The sequence below is a fragment of the Nerophis lumbriciformis genome, linkage group LG14 (genome assembly GCF_033978685.3).
Source record: "Nerophis lumbriciformis linkage group LG14, RoL_Nlum_v2.1, whole genome shotgun sequence".
In the NCBI taxonomy this organism is placed as follows: Eukaryota; Metazoa; Chordata; class Actinopteri; order Syngnathiformes; family Syngnathidae; genus Nerophis; species Nerophis lumbriciformis.
In genome coordinates, this window is record NC_084561.2 from 19,752,709 (window position 1) to 19,771,144 (window position 18,436).

The 18,436-nt window shown below is 38.1% G+C and overlaps 2 protein-coding genes across 2 annotated transcripts in view; one reads left to right on the plus strand and one right to left on the minus strand.

Annotated features, from left to right (window-relative positions):
- klhl26 (kelch-like family member 26) overlaps window positions 1-18,436 on the minus strand; it is a 150,479-nt gene that overhangs the window by 103,815 nt on the left and 28,228 nt on the right. The gene's annotated exons all lie outside the window — the stretch shown is intronic.
- The window catches only part of LOC133616513 (homer protein homolog 3-like), a 121,442-nt gene that overhangs the window by 67,823 nt on the left and 35,183 nt on the right, over window positions 1-18,436 (plus strand). The window contains exon 7 of the mRNA XM_072914651.1: window positions 5,686-5,822. Coding sequence (XP_072770752.1) covers window positions 5,686-5,822 — 137 coding nt within the window. The remainder of the gene's footprint in view (window positions 1-5,685; window positions 5,823-18,436) is intronic.

The window sequence follows — 18,436 nt, forward strand, 5'->3', positions numbered from 1 at the left end:
GAATTAAATTTAAAAAAAAAAAAAAAAAAAAAATTTTTTTTTTACTTGGGACGGATTATAAAGACAATGTGTATATATATATGTGTATATATATATATATATATATATATATATATATATATATATATATATACACAGCCCGGACCCCGGCCAAATTTTTTTAACCTAATGCGGCACCCGAGTCAAAATGTTTGGGGACCCCTGATGTATACTTTTGACCCAGCAGGTTTGGTCACATTTTCAGTACACCCATAATAAATTCATAAAAGAACCAAACTTCATGAATGTTTTTTGTGACTAACAAGTATGTGCTCCAATCACTCTATCACAAAAAAATAAGAGTTGTAGAAATGATTGGAAACTCAACACAGCCATGACATTATGTTCTTTACATGTGTATGTAAACTTTTGACCACAACTGTATGTAAAGAAGAAGAGGCAGCATTTGCAGACGCTCTGTGACATCCAGGTAGAAATTATGTCAACCATCTTAAAAAATGTCTCAACTACCGTATTTTACGGATTATAGAGTGCAATGGTAAATAAGCCGCACCCGCTAAATCTTGGAAGGAAAACATTGTTCCATATCTTAGCCGCACCGGACTATAAGCCTCAGATAAAAACCTTGTGAAATGAGTTACACAGAAAGATTCTGTAAATGTTTATTTACATCCCTTAATTGCTTCCAAGCCGTGTCTATAACACGGCATTAAAATGGCTGATCAAACACAACAGAAGTCATCGTCACGAAGTCACTAGCTGCAGAAGCTAGCTCTCCAATCAGCTAAACAGTTTCAATAACTCCACAGTGACGTTTTGGTACTGTGGAATTTTTTGCAACTGAAACAATACAAAAAGAATGCCATTGTAAGTTAATAATACTAACACACACACGTAAATGTGTTAGCATATTAGTTATTTGCTAACGACGTTAGATCACGTACAAATATGCATGAAAACACTCCTCAAGAGACAGGACGGTTCAGTAAGTATGAATTGTTTTAGTTAAGTTGTAAAACTTACAAACGTTCCTTGGAGTGATGAATGAAGAATCCTTTTGAGCAGAAACACAATTGACAGTTTCACTTACAGTTCAGGGCATTAAAACAGGAAGTACATTTTCAACCCGCAACACCTTAACTCGTCCAAAAGATAGCGCCATACCACAAACAACAACAACTTTTCAGTGTTTCTGCTTATGTTCAATTAAAATTCCATCCATCCATCCATCCATTTTCTACCGCTTATTCCCTTTTGGGGTCGCGGGGGGCGCTGGAGCCTATCTCAGCTACAATCGGGCGGAAGGCGGGGTACACCCTGGACAAGTCGCCACCTCATCGCAATTAAAATTATTGAACACAAAACATTATGGGTGTTAGCGAAGAAAAATCCATAAATTAGCCGCACCTTAAAATCTACTTTTCTTACTTGTTGGTTCCTGTTTTTGTGTATATGGGATCCCCATCAGTCCCGAAAATTTAAAATCAAAGCATGGTGGCGATATTTAGTTACATCAACGGATATTTCCATTTATGGGTTAGTTTATGGGCCAAACTATGTTGGTATATGAGTTTTGATCCATATCGCCCAGCCCTACACTCATGTTAACGTTTAAGGATGTTCTCTGTGTTTAATTGAGCGTTACAGTAGTCCTAATGACGGCACTGTGTACCTTGTTTGAGTGTTAATAATGAAATTGTGATTTTTAAGACATTTCATAATACTACAAAAAACATTCTGAGCTACAAAGACAATTCTGTGGTATTTTTTTTCATTTCGTAGAATTTGCGTTACTAGTGAAAAAGCTAAGTGTACAGCACTGCTTGGACGAGAGGCTACACATCTCCTGAGACAAACCAAGCAGTCCAGTTGTGATCGATTGAATGCACTGGGAATACAACAAAATCTACATTTAAGAAAGCACAATACGAAGGGTTCAATCCTGGGCTCGGGATCTTTCTGTGTGGAGTTTGCATGTTCTCCCCGTGACTGCGTGGGTTCGCTCCTGGTACTCCGGCTTCCTCCCACCTCCAAAGACATGCACCTGGGGATAGGTTGATTGGCAACACTAAATTGGCCCTAGTGTGTGAGTGTGAATGTTGTCTGTCTATCTGTGTTGGCCCTGTGATGAGGTGGCGACTTGTCCAGGGTGTACCCGGCCTTCCGCCCCAATGCAGCTGAGATAAGCTCTAGCACCCCCGCGACCACGTAAGGGACATACGGTAGAAAATGGATGGATGGAATATATATGCAGTAAATAATAAAGTGAACGGTTATCGGTGTCTGTGGTGAGAAGCAGGAAGTTATCAGTATTAGTGTAATCTTGAGGGAAACAAATTGTGCATCCCTATAATGTATTAATTCATATTACGTATTTCAAGATAAAGTACATTTATATTGAAATTACAATTATATAAAATATTAAAATGTTAAAACCTGGTTTCATTCAGATTTGACCCAGATATTTTTTAAATTTCATAAAATAACATCCCATTAGAATCCCTCTGCTTTTTGTTTATGTAAAAGCCAAAATGATACAAAAATCCATCTGATGCACTTTGCTGCTCATTTAAAAAATGCAGACATTTCCTTAAAGTTACTCCCAAGTCTTTGAACTTAACTTATTTGTAATCCTGTTTATGACTTAAACATGATCCACAGCGTTAATTATTCAGGAATGTATAAGCACAGTCGATCCCTTGGCTTTTGGGCCTGACCACAGTTATCTTTGCTTTGATTTCGACTCCTTGTTTCCTTTCTTAAGACGTTGTTCCCCTCCACATCTGTGTCTGACTACATGCATTCATAAGGGCAGACAAGAGCTAAGAAGCTCACCATCATCCTCGGGGGACTAGGGTCAGGCTCACTCAAATTAATATTACAATAATTTTCTGTAGCAGTACTATTTCAGCTGATTTTGGCAATGTTTGGTTTTGGCTTCTGCACAGAAGGAAAGAGAAATCAGGTGACAGAGTGTAGAAATGTGAAAATAGTAGTGTAGCAGGCTTTCTTGTAAGCGTTGTGGCCTATTACATGATTTCGTGTCAACTTTTTATTAGTTTCTTAGTTGTTTTCTTTCAATAACATTGCATCTGCTTGCAATTTTACGCATTTATCATCAGTTGTTTATTTGTTCAATGTATAATCATTCTATAGTTGTTAAGTAGAGGAGGCCCAGTTAAAGTTAAAGTACCACTGATAGTCACACACACACTAGGTGTGGTAAAATTACTCTCTGCATTCGACCCCATCCCCTTGTTCCACCCCCTGGGAGGCGAGGGGAGCAGTGAGCAGCAGCGGTGGCCGTGCCCCGGGAATCATTTGGTGATTTAACCCCCAATTCCAACCCTTGATGCTGAGTGCCAAGCAGGAAGGTAATGGGTCACATTTTTATAGTCTTTGGTATGACTCGGCCGGGGTTTTAACTCACGAGCTACCAATCTCGGGGCGGACACTCTTAACCACTAGGCCACTGAGCAGACATCAGCGTCAAATACACCATAGCATCAATTCCAGTCCTTCAACAATCAAAGTTTCTTCATAATCAAAATATATATTCATATATTACATATAGCCTATTATTTGCGCATTACTAGCTGGTGATGCACCGAAAATTTGTCCGCTTAAAAATACTTTAGTTACTGAAACTGGAAATCGTGATGACTTATCCACTTTGCTTGCAGGCTGCATTTTCCCCCGTGCACATGAATGATGTTGCGCACCTAAAGCTGACGAAAAAGTGGCACACGGGTCGCATTCAGGTCGCATTGCGTTTAGACTGAAGTCGCATTTGAAAAGATAAGATTCCAATCGGTTTTGGACTACCTCCTGATGTGGCCTATATTTGATGTGAAAGGATCAGATTTGAAGCACTTTGGAGCATTTAGACTGGCAAAAAAATCAGATGTGGTGTGCAGTGTAAACGGGACCAATGAGAGATTGTCATCATATGTTGACAGTAAGGAAGGGCGATATGGTCTAAAATTAATATAGTGATACATAGCACAATATTTTATTTGGCATATAAATTATAATATAACCATATTAAAACAAATGAAAAAGTCCTGTAATTTAGCAGGTGACGTGTGTGGTAACATATTGCGTCATTTCCTGTTGTATTATTTTCTCAAAACTATTATTAATCTACTTGCTAATTTATTTTAATAATTGGTTACTTTTCTGTAGTAACACAGATCAATCAACACTGCTGTAAAATGTAACAAAATGAATAGCCCGTTGAGGGATTAATAAAGTTGTTTGAATTAAATTGAAAAGGCACTTACTTTTCTGTTTTTGGATACGTTAAATTAGTTTGGGGCAATACAACACCTTTGGGTATCGATCCAATACAAAATAGTTTCAGGGGCTGTATTGGTCACACCAATGCTGATAAAATAAATTTAATATAATGGTTACATTTTTTGTCACAATTCTAAACAAACAATAACCAAGTTGGCAGTGTAACAATAATAATTGAATATTGTAATTATTTATTTATTCCCTTTATACATGTAAATGTTAACTGTGAAAAATAATTACTTATTAAATCTACCATTGGCTTTTATTCCCCCAGTTTGTAAACAATTATGTTATAATAATGTTATTTATAAACAGCAACAAAAAAGACAAACGATTTTGTGATAGTAAAACATATTGATCTAATCACTGTAGTACTGACCAATAACTGATACTATACTCTGTATCATTATTGTCAATATTTGTATAGCTCCGCCCACCCTTGTTTACATTCAGGAGCTCTAGCTTAGCAGTTTATGCTTTTTTGTATTTTCCTCTGTTGTGTAGTGTAACGTGATTAGCCATTCATTGTCTTCCAGTACTTCAATGGTAACGATACTTGTGAGAAACACTGTTAATTTGCCACCAAAGACGAGGATTACTGACTTAAAAGCAACTTTGCACTGTGGAGGGCCGTTAGCCGCGAGCGAGGACAGTACATTGCATTGAGGACGTGTTTGTTTGTTCGGCGTTGTCAACAACAACAGCAACATCCTAGCAAGGTAGAATATAATTGCACACAATTGACTGGTTTACCATACCTTTCCATTTTATTGGAAAGCATGGGAAAATGGCTTAAGATGTCAGGTGTGATGCATTCTGGCTGTTTTCATGTATTAAGTTGCTAAAAGAGGATACATACAGTATACCTGCAGATTCCCCAGTCCTCATATTATTTCACATTATGTGATGTTATGGTGTTTTTATAAAGGCACATGTTGCTTGGAGCCTGTTTACAGCAGCTCAGATGGGACAAATCAGTGATTGGCCGATTTTTGCTCCTCTGTGCCTAGTTCTCCTTTTAAAGAGAGAGACTAATGAGTCTGTCAGCGGCTAAAGCCAGAATGGAATTACCTGTGCATGATGTAGAATCGACATTTGCATGCATCCCTGAACAGGCGGCTCTTTCTACATTGGAACATTTCTAATTTCATTTGAAGCGTACTTGCTCTTAAAATAGAATGACGATACAGCAGTTAAATGTTCTGATAAGTGTGTGCTCGTCTGCTAATGGCATACTTTAGGTCACAGAAAAAAAGCACTATGTAATGAAATAGGTCTTTTTCATCCTACTTGGAATCCTTTTGCGCAATTTTTTACAATGTGAGAAGCTCACGCAGTGGAAAAAAAAGTATAACTAAAGTGTACTTGTGTGTGTTCTTGGCACAGGAGCTGTCGGAGGAATGTCACTCACCGCCGCTGCTGACAGTCAACGGGCCAGGAGAGGAAAAGCTGTTTCGCAGTAAAAGTGCAGAAGTGGAGCTCACGGTAGAGAAGGAGAGGGTCAAAAAGATGCTGTCTGAAGGGTAATGGCATCCACTTCTTTATTTCCGATTGCAAACAATGTCGCTTTTATAAAGTTACTTCATCTTAAATAAGAATTATATACACATGGGTACTGTTAACAAAGATAGCGCATCATACTGAGGAGCAGTACAATGTAACTACTACTCAGTGGCCTAGTGGTTAGAGTGTGCGCCCTGAGATCGGTAGGTCGAGTCATACCAAAGACTATAAAAATGGGACCCATTACCTCCCTGCTTGGCATTTAGCATCAAGGGTTGGAATTGGGGGTTAAATCATCAAAAATGATTGTTGGGCGCGGCCACCGCTGCTGCCCACTGCTTCCCTCACCTCCCAGGGGGTGAACAAGGAGATGGGTCAAATGCACAGGACAAATTTCACCACACCTAGAGTGTGTGACTATCTTTGATACTTTTTTGAATGTGGCGCACCGCCACGGCAATATCATTACAGTCACACCTTGAAAATAAGTTGTTTTTTTTACGTGAAAACAAAGTAATATTAATGTATTGTAGCCCTCCAAAGAAGTCACACAAAGTCCAATGCTATTTTTACCTTTTGATGCCAATTTTATAATAACAAACGACACAATTCCAACAGGTTTTACCTGCCACAACAACACATCCTCATTCTCCGCCAATACGCTGTCAGTGTTTGTGATCATGGGAAATATTAACACAACAAAATGACACAAACATAAAACATTTTGACCAGCAGGTCGTTACAGTATTAATGGATATATATACCGTATTTTTCGGACTATAAGTCACTCCGGAGTATAAGTCGCACATGCCGAAAATGCATAATAAAGAAGGAAAAAATATATATATAAGTCGCACTGGAGTATAAGTCGCATTTTTTGGCGAAATTTATTTGACAAAACCCAAGAATAGACATTTGAAAGGCAATTTAAATTAAATAAAGAATAGTGAACAGGCTGAATAAGTGTACGTTATATGACGCATAAATAATCAACTGAGAACGTGCCTGGTATGTTAACGTAACATATTATGGTAAGAGTCATTCAAATAACTATAACATATAGAACATGCTATACGTTTACCAAACAATCTGTCACTCCCACTCGCTAAATCCCATGAAATCTTATACGTCTAGTCTCTTACGTGAATGAGCTAAATAATATTATATATATATATATATATATATATATATATATATATATATATATATATATATATGTATGTGTGGGAAAAAAATCACAAGACTATTTCATCTCTACAGGCCTGTTTCATGAGGGGGGGTACCCTCAATCATCAGGAGATTTTTAAATCTCCTGATGATTGAGGGTACCCCCCCTCATGAAACAGGCCTGTAGAGATGAAATAGTCTTGTGATTTTTTTCCCACACATACATATATTGCGCTCTACTACGGTATCGAGCACTATTTTTTGGATAACCTTATTAAGACATATATATATATATATATATATACATATATATATATATATATATATATATACATACATATATAGCCTATTATTGGCGCACGTTTGACAAGTGATGCACTGAAAACTTGGCAACCGAAAAAAGACTTCGATCACCGAAAACAGCATTGCCGAAACTGGATGTAAAAGCACGCCATTGTCCGGAGCGATGTGGACGAACTTTAATATACCTCAAATATACCCGCGGACAGCCATCTACAAAATGTGCATTCATGAAAAGGACAGTGTCGACTTTTAAGCAGAGAAAGTCTAACTGGAGCAGCAGCGTGAAGCAAGTGTGACTTCATGCTTGCTGCAGCTTGCCTCTTTCGTCAGAGACATTGAAGGACAGAAGTGAAGTCTCTAAACACGGGTACATTTTATAATAACACCAGACAAAGATGCTAGATTTGTTGCTAGTCCTTTTTAATAAAAAACTCATTAAAAGTCTATAGACACTTGAAAAATTCTCAACAAAGTACATTGTACAATAAGCAGCGACAATTGAATGTATAGCAAAGCGATATTAAAATATATGTTACTACTAATCAATAATAACATATTTGTTTTTAAAATAAATTACATTTTTTTGAGCCTTTATAAAGAAAATTATATGATACCAAATTATGCAAATTGGTATCTTGACAATATAGGGCGGCGGTTGGCAACCCGCGGCTCTAGAGCCACATGCGGCTCTTTAGCGCCTCCCGAGTGGCTCCATGGAGCTTTTTCAAAAATGAATGAAAATGGAAAAAAATTAGGGAAATAATTACATTTTTGTTTTAATATGGTTTCTGTTGGAGGACAAACATGACACAATCCTCCTAATTGTTAAAAATCCCACTGTTTATACTAAACATGCTTCACTGATGAGAGTATTTGGCGAGAGCTGTTTGTACTACTAAATTTGGCGGCCCTTGAACTCACCGTAGTTTGTTTACGTGTACAACTTTCTCCGATGCAGCCACTGAAAAACATGTTATGCCACTCATTTGTCTCATTTTGTCCACCAAACTTTTTATGCTGTACGTGAATGCACAAAGGTGAGCTTTGTTGATGTTATTTCTTTGTTTCTTCTGAGTTATTCCGTAAATAAATCATTTCTTTTACCTTCACGCTGTGTCCGAAGTCCGTTGCATCCTGGGAGAACGAAACCCCGCATCACCATGCGCCCCGGTCGTCACAGTTATTGCCTTGTTAGAGTGCTAATCTGCCATATTTGGTCAGTACATGACTGCAACCTAATTGATGCTAACATGCTATTTAGGCCTGCTCTATGGTCATATTGCGTCATTGTGCCTCGTTTGTAGGTAAATTTGAGCTCATTGAATTTCCTTTACTTATGTCCTTTGTGTATATAATTTATATTTGCATGTCTCATGACACATTATCTGTATGTAATATTGGCTGCATTTCTGATAGTTGTTTGTGTTATAGACCACAGCAAACGTTACCCAGCTTGCAAAGATTGTAATAAATCCACTAGAAGAAGACAGCCTGCCGTTTCCTTTAACTTGGACAAACACATCTATACCTTTGACCATTCTAAGCCAGGAATTTCCAGGAGTTATCTCAACCTCTGAGAAGCCTCCGTTTTACTAATGATTTCCATTGTTGTAAAAATGTGTAAAATAAATACTACATTTCAACAATTCTGTCAACGAAGATTTGCGCCAGCCTGCGACACAGTCATTTTGATGGGAGGCTATTATTGCTAATATAGACACTTACATAATATGTTGCCTTCATTATAAGACTTATATAAGCCTTTTGTTTTTTGTGGCTCCAGACAGATATTTTTGTTGTATGTTTGGTCCAACACAGCGCTCTTAACATTTTGGGTTGCCAACCCCTGATCTAGGGGAAACCCTGGAGAAGTGTTCCCAATATTTTATCCCCAACATAGTTTCAGTGGTACCAGCTTAGTCGATCTCACTTCTGTCGCCAACTCGTATATGTCGGACAACTCTTTATGTCCAGTTTCACCATGTTATTTTTAAATTAATTCTAATAAATATATTAATAATTTTCTTTTTCTTTTTCTTAGTATATAAAAAAGTGTGCGTTTAAGCCGTCGCCATAACATTTTTAATTTGAAAGAGTAATTTACATGAAAAATCTCTGTATTTTAGTACTTAAAGTGGTTGTTTGCAACCTTTATGCGGATGGCTTGGGGGCGCAAACTGTGTTTAAGCATTATTTCCTGCCCTTTTTTGGCTTTTAGTACATAATGACGTAATCCTAGCTCACGTGCATTAGCTTTGTGTATTGTTAGGTAATGATAGCAAATTAGCAAAGTTTAGCTAATTACCGTTAGCTATCATTGAATGTATATTCTATCACAAGGGTGTTCAAACTACGGCCCGCAGATGGCCCAAAATGCTTTTTCAGTTAACAAAGTTATTCTACTACACACAAAATCTTATCTTATCATAGCAGACATGAGTATCGTTAGTCACTGACCTTCTGTACCACCTATAAATTGTCTGAGCCTACATTTATATGTAACAATCCAAAAAACCTTTCTCACCAATGTTGCAAATAATTAAAAACCAACACACATGTGCTACACACAAGGAAACATACCCACTGAATCATGTGAACATTATAAAAATGTCTAAACACAATACACAATTCAAAATTACACCCATCTGATTATGTGTTTTTGTTCAGTCTGTCAAATATAGCTTGCTTTAATTAATGCTTTAGCATACCGAGGTGTCTCTGATCATTTCCTAATGTTGTAAATTCTACATCTTTTATTTATGCATCGTAGTTAGGTTACAGTCCCCTCTATGCTGCGTGGCCAGAAAAGGTGTCGTCATGTGTGTATTAATGTGCGTCTGTATGACCGCGTATTGGTGATTTTCCCTGAAAATTTGGTGATATCGCAAGTTGTACTCTACTTTTACATGTGTATCATGTTTGGCAAGCTTCTCCTGTAATTTTTTATTCAATAAAATTAGTAATTGTGAAAAATATAGACACTTTGAAAATACATACATTCTGTTAAACCACTAATGGTAACATCAATTATTGTTACTTTTTTTGGTTTAAAAAGTGTACCTTTTTTGCTTATTGAATTCTTTTTTTAAAAACAGTTAACAGAAATACAATACAATACAAATCAAATATTATTCGCCCCCAATAAAACGTGTTTTTTAAAATACAAGCAAATATTGATATAAAGCCACAGACAACTGCACTTCCGAATGGCCTCAATATGATGCAGCAATACACAAAAGCAAACAAAAGGCACATCAATCAACCACAGTTCAGCCACGTCTCAATTGGAACAAAGCTGGAGATCAGTCTCATTTACACATTTTAGGAAACCACCCCATACTGTACTTCCCGAATCTTCACAGAAGAACCATGCAATGGTAGCCTAATCTTTTCCAGTTTGAGAAAATAAAGAACATTTTTAATCCAGTGGGTGTGGCAAGGAGCCGCTGTTGCTTTCCAAATAAATACAATGAGTCTTCTAGTCAATAAAGTGGTGAATGTGACAAGATTCTTTTGCGGTTTGATAAAATAGAGTGGCCACCCCAAAAAGTCCACTTAGATGATTTGATTTGAATTTTTTTTTTTTGTATTTAACTTTGCGCAAGTTGCAAACAGCCCCTTTAACTGTCCTATCATCGCTAAAGCAACATGCCTACCAAAATAAATAAATACAAATAAAAAAAATCTAAATAATGATTGAAAAATTTGCCTCTTGATAGAAACATTTAAAAAAAAGTTTTGGCCAAAATCATGCAGCCTGAGAATAATCTACATTAAAGCCATAAAGCCATGGTTAAAAAAATACATTGTGTCTTTGGGCAAACTTACTAGTAAATGTGCACGCAATGGTTAGTTTTAGTTTTAATTTTGTTCATGTCGATAACTGTTTTTGTCAACAGCCATTCTGAGGGTAGTCAAAATCAATGTTATATTCCATTGTATAGTGTAACCACATTATTAGATGCATATTTAAATAAAGCCCACCTCTTTATTGGATGATTATCATCCAACTGATATCCAAGCCAATATCCTCCAGAGAGCTAACATCCTCTGCAGTGTTGTGTTTTATATATCAGGGCTATTTTTTATTCCAAAATGTTTAATATACGCAGAATAGAAGATTAAGTAGTTTATCCACATCTAATATGCCCCCCTTCACCCCCCGTGACACCAAATGTCCGACTTTACACATCCAAATGATAACAAGTCTCACTTAAAGTAAATAGTGAGTTTAGAGCACATTTATAAAGTCTCAATCAGTGTTACATTGGACCAGTTGTAAGGTCTTACTTCATGAGTACATGTGATTAGAAAAATGTTTCTTCTTTTTGCTGCCTTCCAGCCTTTCCTTGCACACGCATGGTTTTACACCCTGAAAGACACACATCTGAGTGATGTAACAACACGTTTTTAAGTGGAGCAGTGGTGAATAAGTGTTCCTCCTAGAGGAAACAACTTTGCCTGAAGGAGATGTTGTCCTTGCGTTCTGGGGGAAAAGCATCGGTGAGCATTTGGTGAGGTTACTACTCTGTTACATGACCTGTGTCCTTTACTGGTCTCTTAGCAGTCTGCAGGATATCAGCAAGATGCATTTTAATCAGCAGATGATTTTATTTTATGACTACTATAAGCCAGTGCAAGATCTGCTCTGTTGCTATGGTGAGCTATATGGTTGCTAAGCTCCTGGATTGGTTGCCATGTGAAAAGACGCCACTTAATGCATTTCAAAGCTCTCTGGTATATTTGATGTCCTCTGTAAATCCTGACCTTTACCATCACACAGCTGTTTAATTTTAATAAAATCTTCCTTGATCCAAATCCAAACAGTTAGAATTCAGTATTTTCTGTTCATTCAAAGTGGTTACTGGTAAAACATTGTCAGTACTTCAGTTGTGACTTGACTGAGAGTCGCTGTGTAAACTTCTTTAAAAATGTATTACAGATTTAGACCATGTGCACAGCTAGTGTAGGATATATCCCACTGAGAACCAGCGTCCTCTGCAGTCGACATTTGTGATTTGCATAACAGGGATATTTTTTTTCTTTAAATGTAAAGACATTTTCTTAAATGTCCACTGCAAGGGACGCTGGTTCTCAGGGAGATATGCTGCTGCCTTTAACACAGATGACGCTGGTTCAATTCCAACCAACCAATGAACTTTAGGATTGCGTGAGGTAGGGGATGTATACCGAGTACTGGTATTTTTTAGTACTTGTTGGGCCGGTCTTCCTGGACCGTGAAAATTCTGGACGAATGGTACTGCTATTTGTGTTTTTTTTATCCCGTTGACCATCGTAATTATGACGATTACTGTCGCACTTGGTTCAGCTGACGCCGCATAGACATAAAATGCTTTTTTTCCATGTCTTTAATTACCAATATCAATAACGAATATTGATAGGGATATTGTATCGATAAAATCTTACAGGCTAATTGGGAACAGGTGGGTGCCATGATTGGGTATAAAAGCAGCTTCCATGAAATGCTCAGTCATTCACAAACAAGGATGGGGTGAGGGTCACCACTTTGTGAACAAGTGCGTGAGCAAATTGTCAAACAGTTTAAGAAAAACATTTCTCAACGAGTTATTGCAAGGAATTTAGGGATTTCACCATCTACGGTCCGTAATATCATCAAAAGGTTACAAAAATCTGGAGAAATCACTGCACGTTAGCGGCTAGGCTGAAAACCAACATTGAATGCTCGTGACCTTTGATCACTCAGGCGGTACTGCATCAAAAACCGACATCAGTGTGTAAAGGATATCAACACATAGGCTCAGGAACACTTCAGGAAACCACTGTCGCTACATCTGTAAGTGCAAGTTAAAACTCTACTATGCAAAGCGAAAGCCATTTATCAACGATACCCGGAAACGCCGCTGCCTTTGTTGAGCCCGATCTCATCTAAGATGGACTGATGTGATGCAAAGTGGAAAAGTGTTCTGTGGTCTGACGATCCCATATTTCAAATTGTTTTTGGAAATTGTGGACGTCGTGTCCTCCGGACCAAAGAGGAAAAGAACCATCCGGACTGTTATAGGCACAAAGTTCAAAAGCCAGCATCTGTGATTGTATGGGGGTGTATTAGTGCCCATATGTTGCCATCCAAGCAAAGTCTTTTTCATGAACACCCCTGCTTATTTCAGCAATACAATGCCAAGCCACATTCTCCACGTGTTACAACAGTGTGGCTTTGTAGTTAAAGAATGCGGGTACTAGACTGTGCGGGTACTAGACTGGCCTGTCTGTAGTCCAGACCTGTCTCCCATTGAAAATGTGTGGCGCATTATGAAGTATAAAATACGACAACAGAGACCCCAGACTGTTGAACAACTTAAAGGCCTACTGAAACCCACTACTACCGACCACGCAGTCTGATAGTTTATATATTAATGATGAAATCTTAACATTGCAACACATGCCAATACGGCCGGGTTAGCTTACTAAAGTGCAATTTTAAATTTCGCGCGAAATATCCTGCTGAAAACGTCTCGGTATGATGACGTCAGCGCGTGACGTCACGGATTGTAGAGGACATTTTGGGACAGCATGGTGGCCAGCTATTAAGTCGTCTGTTTTTATTGCAAAATTCCACAGTATTCTGGACATCTGTGTTGGTGAATCTTTTGCAATTTGTTCAATGAACAATGGAGACAGCAAAGAAGAAAGCTGATGTAAGCGGTGTATTGCGGCTGACTGCAGCAACACAAACACAGCCGGTGTTTCATTGTTTACATTCTCGGAAGATGACAGTCAAGCTTTACCATTGGCCTGTGAGGAACTGGGACAACAGAGACTCTTACCAGGAGGACTTTGAGTTGGATGCGCAGACGCGGTACCGTGAGTACACATGCAGCTGCGGCTTCCAAAAATTTGATCGCTTGCCCGTACGTGCATGCCGCTATGTCCATGTCACGTACGTAACTTTGGGGACTTTGGGGAAATATATGTGCTGTATGAACTTTGGGGAGGTGAACGGTACTTTGGGCTGTGGGATTGAGTGTGTTGTGCAGGTGTTTGAGTTGTATTGGCGGGTTATATGGACGGGAGGGGGGAGGTGTTTGTTATGCGGTATTAATTTGTGGCATATTAAATATAAGCCTGGTTGTGTTGTGGCTAATAGAGTATATATATGTCTTGTGTTTATTTACTGTTTTAGTCATTCCCAGCTGAATATCAGGTCCCACCCGCCTCTCACAGCATCTTCCTTATCTGAATCGCTCCCACTGCCCTCTAGTCCTTCACTCTCACTTTCCTCATCCACGAATCTTTCATCCTAGCTCAAATTAATGGGGGAATCGTCACTTTCTCGGTCCGAATCGCTCTCGCTGCTGGTGGCCATGATTGTAAACAATGTGCAGATGTGAGGAGCTCCACAACCTGTGACGTCTCGCTACTCGTCTGCTACTTCCGGTACAGGCAAGGCTTTTTTATCAGCGACCAAAAGTTGCGAACTTTATCGTCGATGTTCTCTACTAAATCCTTTCAGCAAAAATATGGCAATATCGCGAAATGATAAGTATGACACATAGAATGGACCTGCTATCCCCGTTTAAATAAGAAAATCACATTTCAGTAGGCATTTAAGCTGTACATCAAGCAAGAATGGAAATAATTCCACCTGAAAAGCTTCAAAAATTGGTCTCCTGAGTTACCATATGTTTACTGAGTGTTGTTAAAAGGAAAGGCCATGTAACACAGTGGTAAAAATGCCCCTCTGCCAACTTTTTTTCAATTTGTTGCTGCCATTAAATTCTATGTTAATGATTATTTGCAAAAAAATAATAAGTTTCTCAGTTTGAACATTAAATATATTGTCTTTACAGTGTATTTGATTGAATATAAATTTAAAAGGATTTGCAAATCATTGTATTCTGTTTTTATTTTACGATTTACACAACGTAAACTTCACTGGTTTTGGGTTTTGTCGAAGACGTTATTCTAAGATAAAATTTCAAGATATTACTGCTGTAAATTCACCCTTTTTTGTTCAGGAAAGCATAATAAGGGGTCTCCAAATGAGGTAAAGTGAGTCATTCTTATGTCAACTTGAAGATGGAATGGAAAGGAGCTTTATTGTCATTGCACTTAAAAAGTACAATGACATGTGTTTTCAGTACAACCCATCCAAGAACAGACATACAGTAAACAGTGGTAGATAGAACAGGAACACTGATGGGTCACCAGAAAGGCGGTGCACCGTAGAAAGGTAAGAAAAAAGGTAAACAAGGGGGGAAGAGGAGAAAAAAATAAACTAAGCTCCTATGGTGGGCTCAGTTTGGGACCCATAAAAATCTTGGGCAGCATGAGCCCATATTACGACACAAAACTCGAGACTTCAAACAGGGAAGATGGGCAAGCGTCAGCTACTAAAGGCGCTGCTCCATCATACCGCAGAGGGTGAAGCGACGAAGGCGTAGGATGTGTGGGGTTGGGTACGTATGTGTGTGCAGTGTGTTTTTCGTGGCTGAGCGTCTGTGCCTGAAGAGTCTCTTGTCCCTCGACCTTAGTGCTCTCGCAGAGTTTCCGCGATAACACCGCCAGTCAGTCCAACAAAAGTCAACAAACAGCGAGTGTATGTCCATTGAGACAGGGTAGGAATTTGGAGCTTCTTCTCTGCGCTGTCCTCCTGAAGGGAGTCTCATAGCAACGAGCGAGCGAAAACCAATCTAAATGTTTCACTCTAATTGTCCATTTCTGGTCCTCAGCTTGATCATAACTTCGCCTTGCAGAGCAGACAGCATTTCCAAAATGTTACCTAGTTTAGGATTGAGTTCAGAAACCATAAATGTCTTAGTGCCCACAGCGCTGCCCATCCTTCAATTATTTGTGGCAGCTTTTTATCTTATGAATTTGTCGATACACCAGGGCAACTCCAATCAGCAAATGTCCTGTTATCAGAATTCCGAATAGGTAGGTGTCTTCAAAGTCCTCGACTAAAAGAATCGCCAGGCACACGACCCTGCACTTTTCCCAAGAGTCCATTGTGTGTCCAGCAACAAATCTTCCGCCAGGACAGGCAGGTTCTCCCGGACACGAGCTTCTTGTTGATAATATCTTGTCAATGTCTTTGAGAGGCCAATTGATCCATTCCATTGTTTGGATTTTGGAGAGCAATACAAAAACAGGCTCCAAATAGGTAAGACAAGACAAGAGGAGACAAAGAATCAAAAGCAGGAGGGATAAGGGTGAGGGAAAAGAAGTGTCTGTCTTCGTTGACAGAAAAGACGAGAAAATAGCGCCTAGTCAAATGCTCACTGTTTTTTGCTTTAGTTGTTAGTCAAAAAACTGATCATGTAATAAAATACTAAAGGTTCCTGTAAAGTATGTGTAATAATTTTCCTGGTTAAATTGAGCTTTCCTGTAAGTGATGTTGTATCATTAAGATTTATTTGAAACATCCTAGTTGGTTCTAACAAAATCCATCAAAATTTAAGTCTAAAGGAATAAGGCACGGGAGAAAACTTGAAAGAAGATGATACATTTTGTTCATTCAAGATGATCAACCATGAGTGAGATCAGCTGATACCTTTACCGATCACATTAACTGTTAATTTTTCAATGTATTAATGGTCATTTAAACTAGTTCCTTATTATGTTTTATTGTATACAATTGTTTGAGCAAGACAAAGTTAATAGCACACAACACCTAAACAAAAGTAAAAACGATTATATACTATTCATTTAAATATTTATTTTTTTGCCCTTAAAATCCTCCTGTGTCCATGGAAGTATTCTCTGAATTTGTCAACATGAACAAATACCATAAACAAATTATTTTGAGAACATTTAAAAAAATCACTCTAGTATTAAACATATACTGATATACCTTTGGTGTCGACACCACCAATTAACGGATCCACCCACCTCTTTGTTGTAGTGTACTACTGACTGTGACAATGCTGACACATCAACAGTTGTTGTTATATTATCCTCTTTCTAGACTCTTATTAATATACTTGTTAATTTCCTGTTAATAACTGCTTAATTTCTACTGTAACGTGGTTCCAAACTTTAGTAAGCACTTATTTCTTCTGTTGTTTCTAATTAGCTTAGCGGCAAGCTTTGCTATTAGCATTTCTGCTCCTGCTTGCTCTTTGTGTGTAACGTGTTAAGCCTCCTCCTAATAATTGAAATACAGTTTATTAGCCGTAATGGAGGTGATTATCATTACATTAAGGGAGTGGCTCCACGCTGTGTATGAAGACACATAATTATCTTCTCGCTTGTCAGCTGGGAGACTAAAAATAAATTAGATATTAGCTGGAGGGGATGGCGGTTAGTGATCGGCATTGTGGAAGGCATTCATCTGCAATGGCTATCAAGTACTGTTTTCAAGAAAATCTGCCGATACTGATCGGTGACCGATTGATCAACATATCTCTAGTATAAGATGAAAATGTCTCTTCGGCTTAGCAGTAAGATGGAGACGTTTTTCCTCCAGTCGTAAGGAAGTGAGCATCATCAGGTTTGTCTAGGCCAGGGGTATCAAACGTGCGGCCCGAGGGCCGGATCAGGCCCGCGAACAGGTTTTATCCATTTTTCAATGTATTAATGGTCATTTAAACTAGTTCCTTATTATGTTTTATTGTATACAATTGTTTGAGCAAGACAAAGTTAATAGCACACAACACCTAAACAAAAGTAAAAACGATTATATACTATTCATTTAAATATTTATTTTTTTGCCCTTAAAATCCTCCTGTGTCCATGGAAGTATTCTCTGAATTTGTCAACATGAACAAATACCATAAACAAATTATTTTGAGAACATTTAAAAAAATCACTCTAGTATTAAACATATACTGATATACCTTTGGTGTCGACACCACCAATTAACGGATCCACCCACCTCTTTGTTGTAGTGTACTACTGACTGTGACAATGCTGACACATCAACAGTTGTTGTTATATTATCCTCTTTCTAGACTCTTATTAATATACTTGTTAATTTCCTGTTAATAACTGCTTACTTTCTACTGTAACGTGGTTCCAAACTTTAGTAAGCACTTATTTCTTCTGTTGTTTCTAATTAGCTTAGCGGCAAGCTTTGCTATTAGCATTTCTGCTCCTGCTTGCTCTTTGTGTGTAACGTGTTAAGCCTCCTCCTAATAATTGAAATACAGTTTATTAGCCGTAATGGAGGTGATTATCATTACAT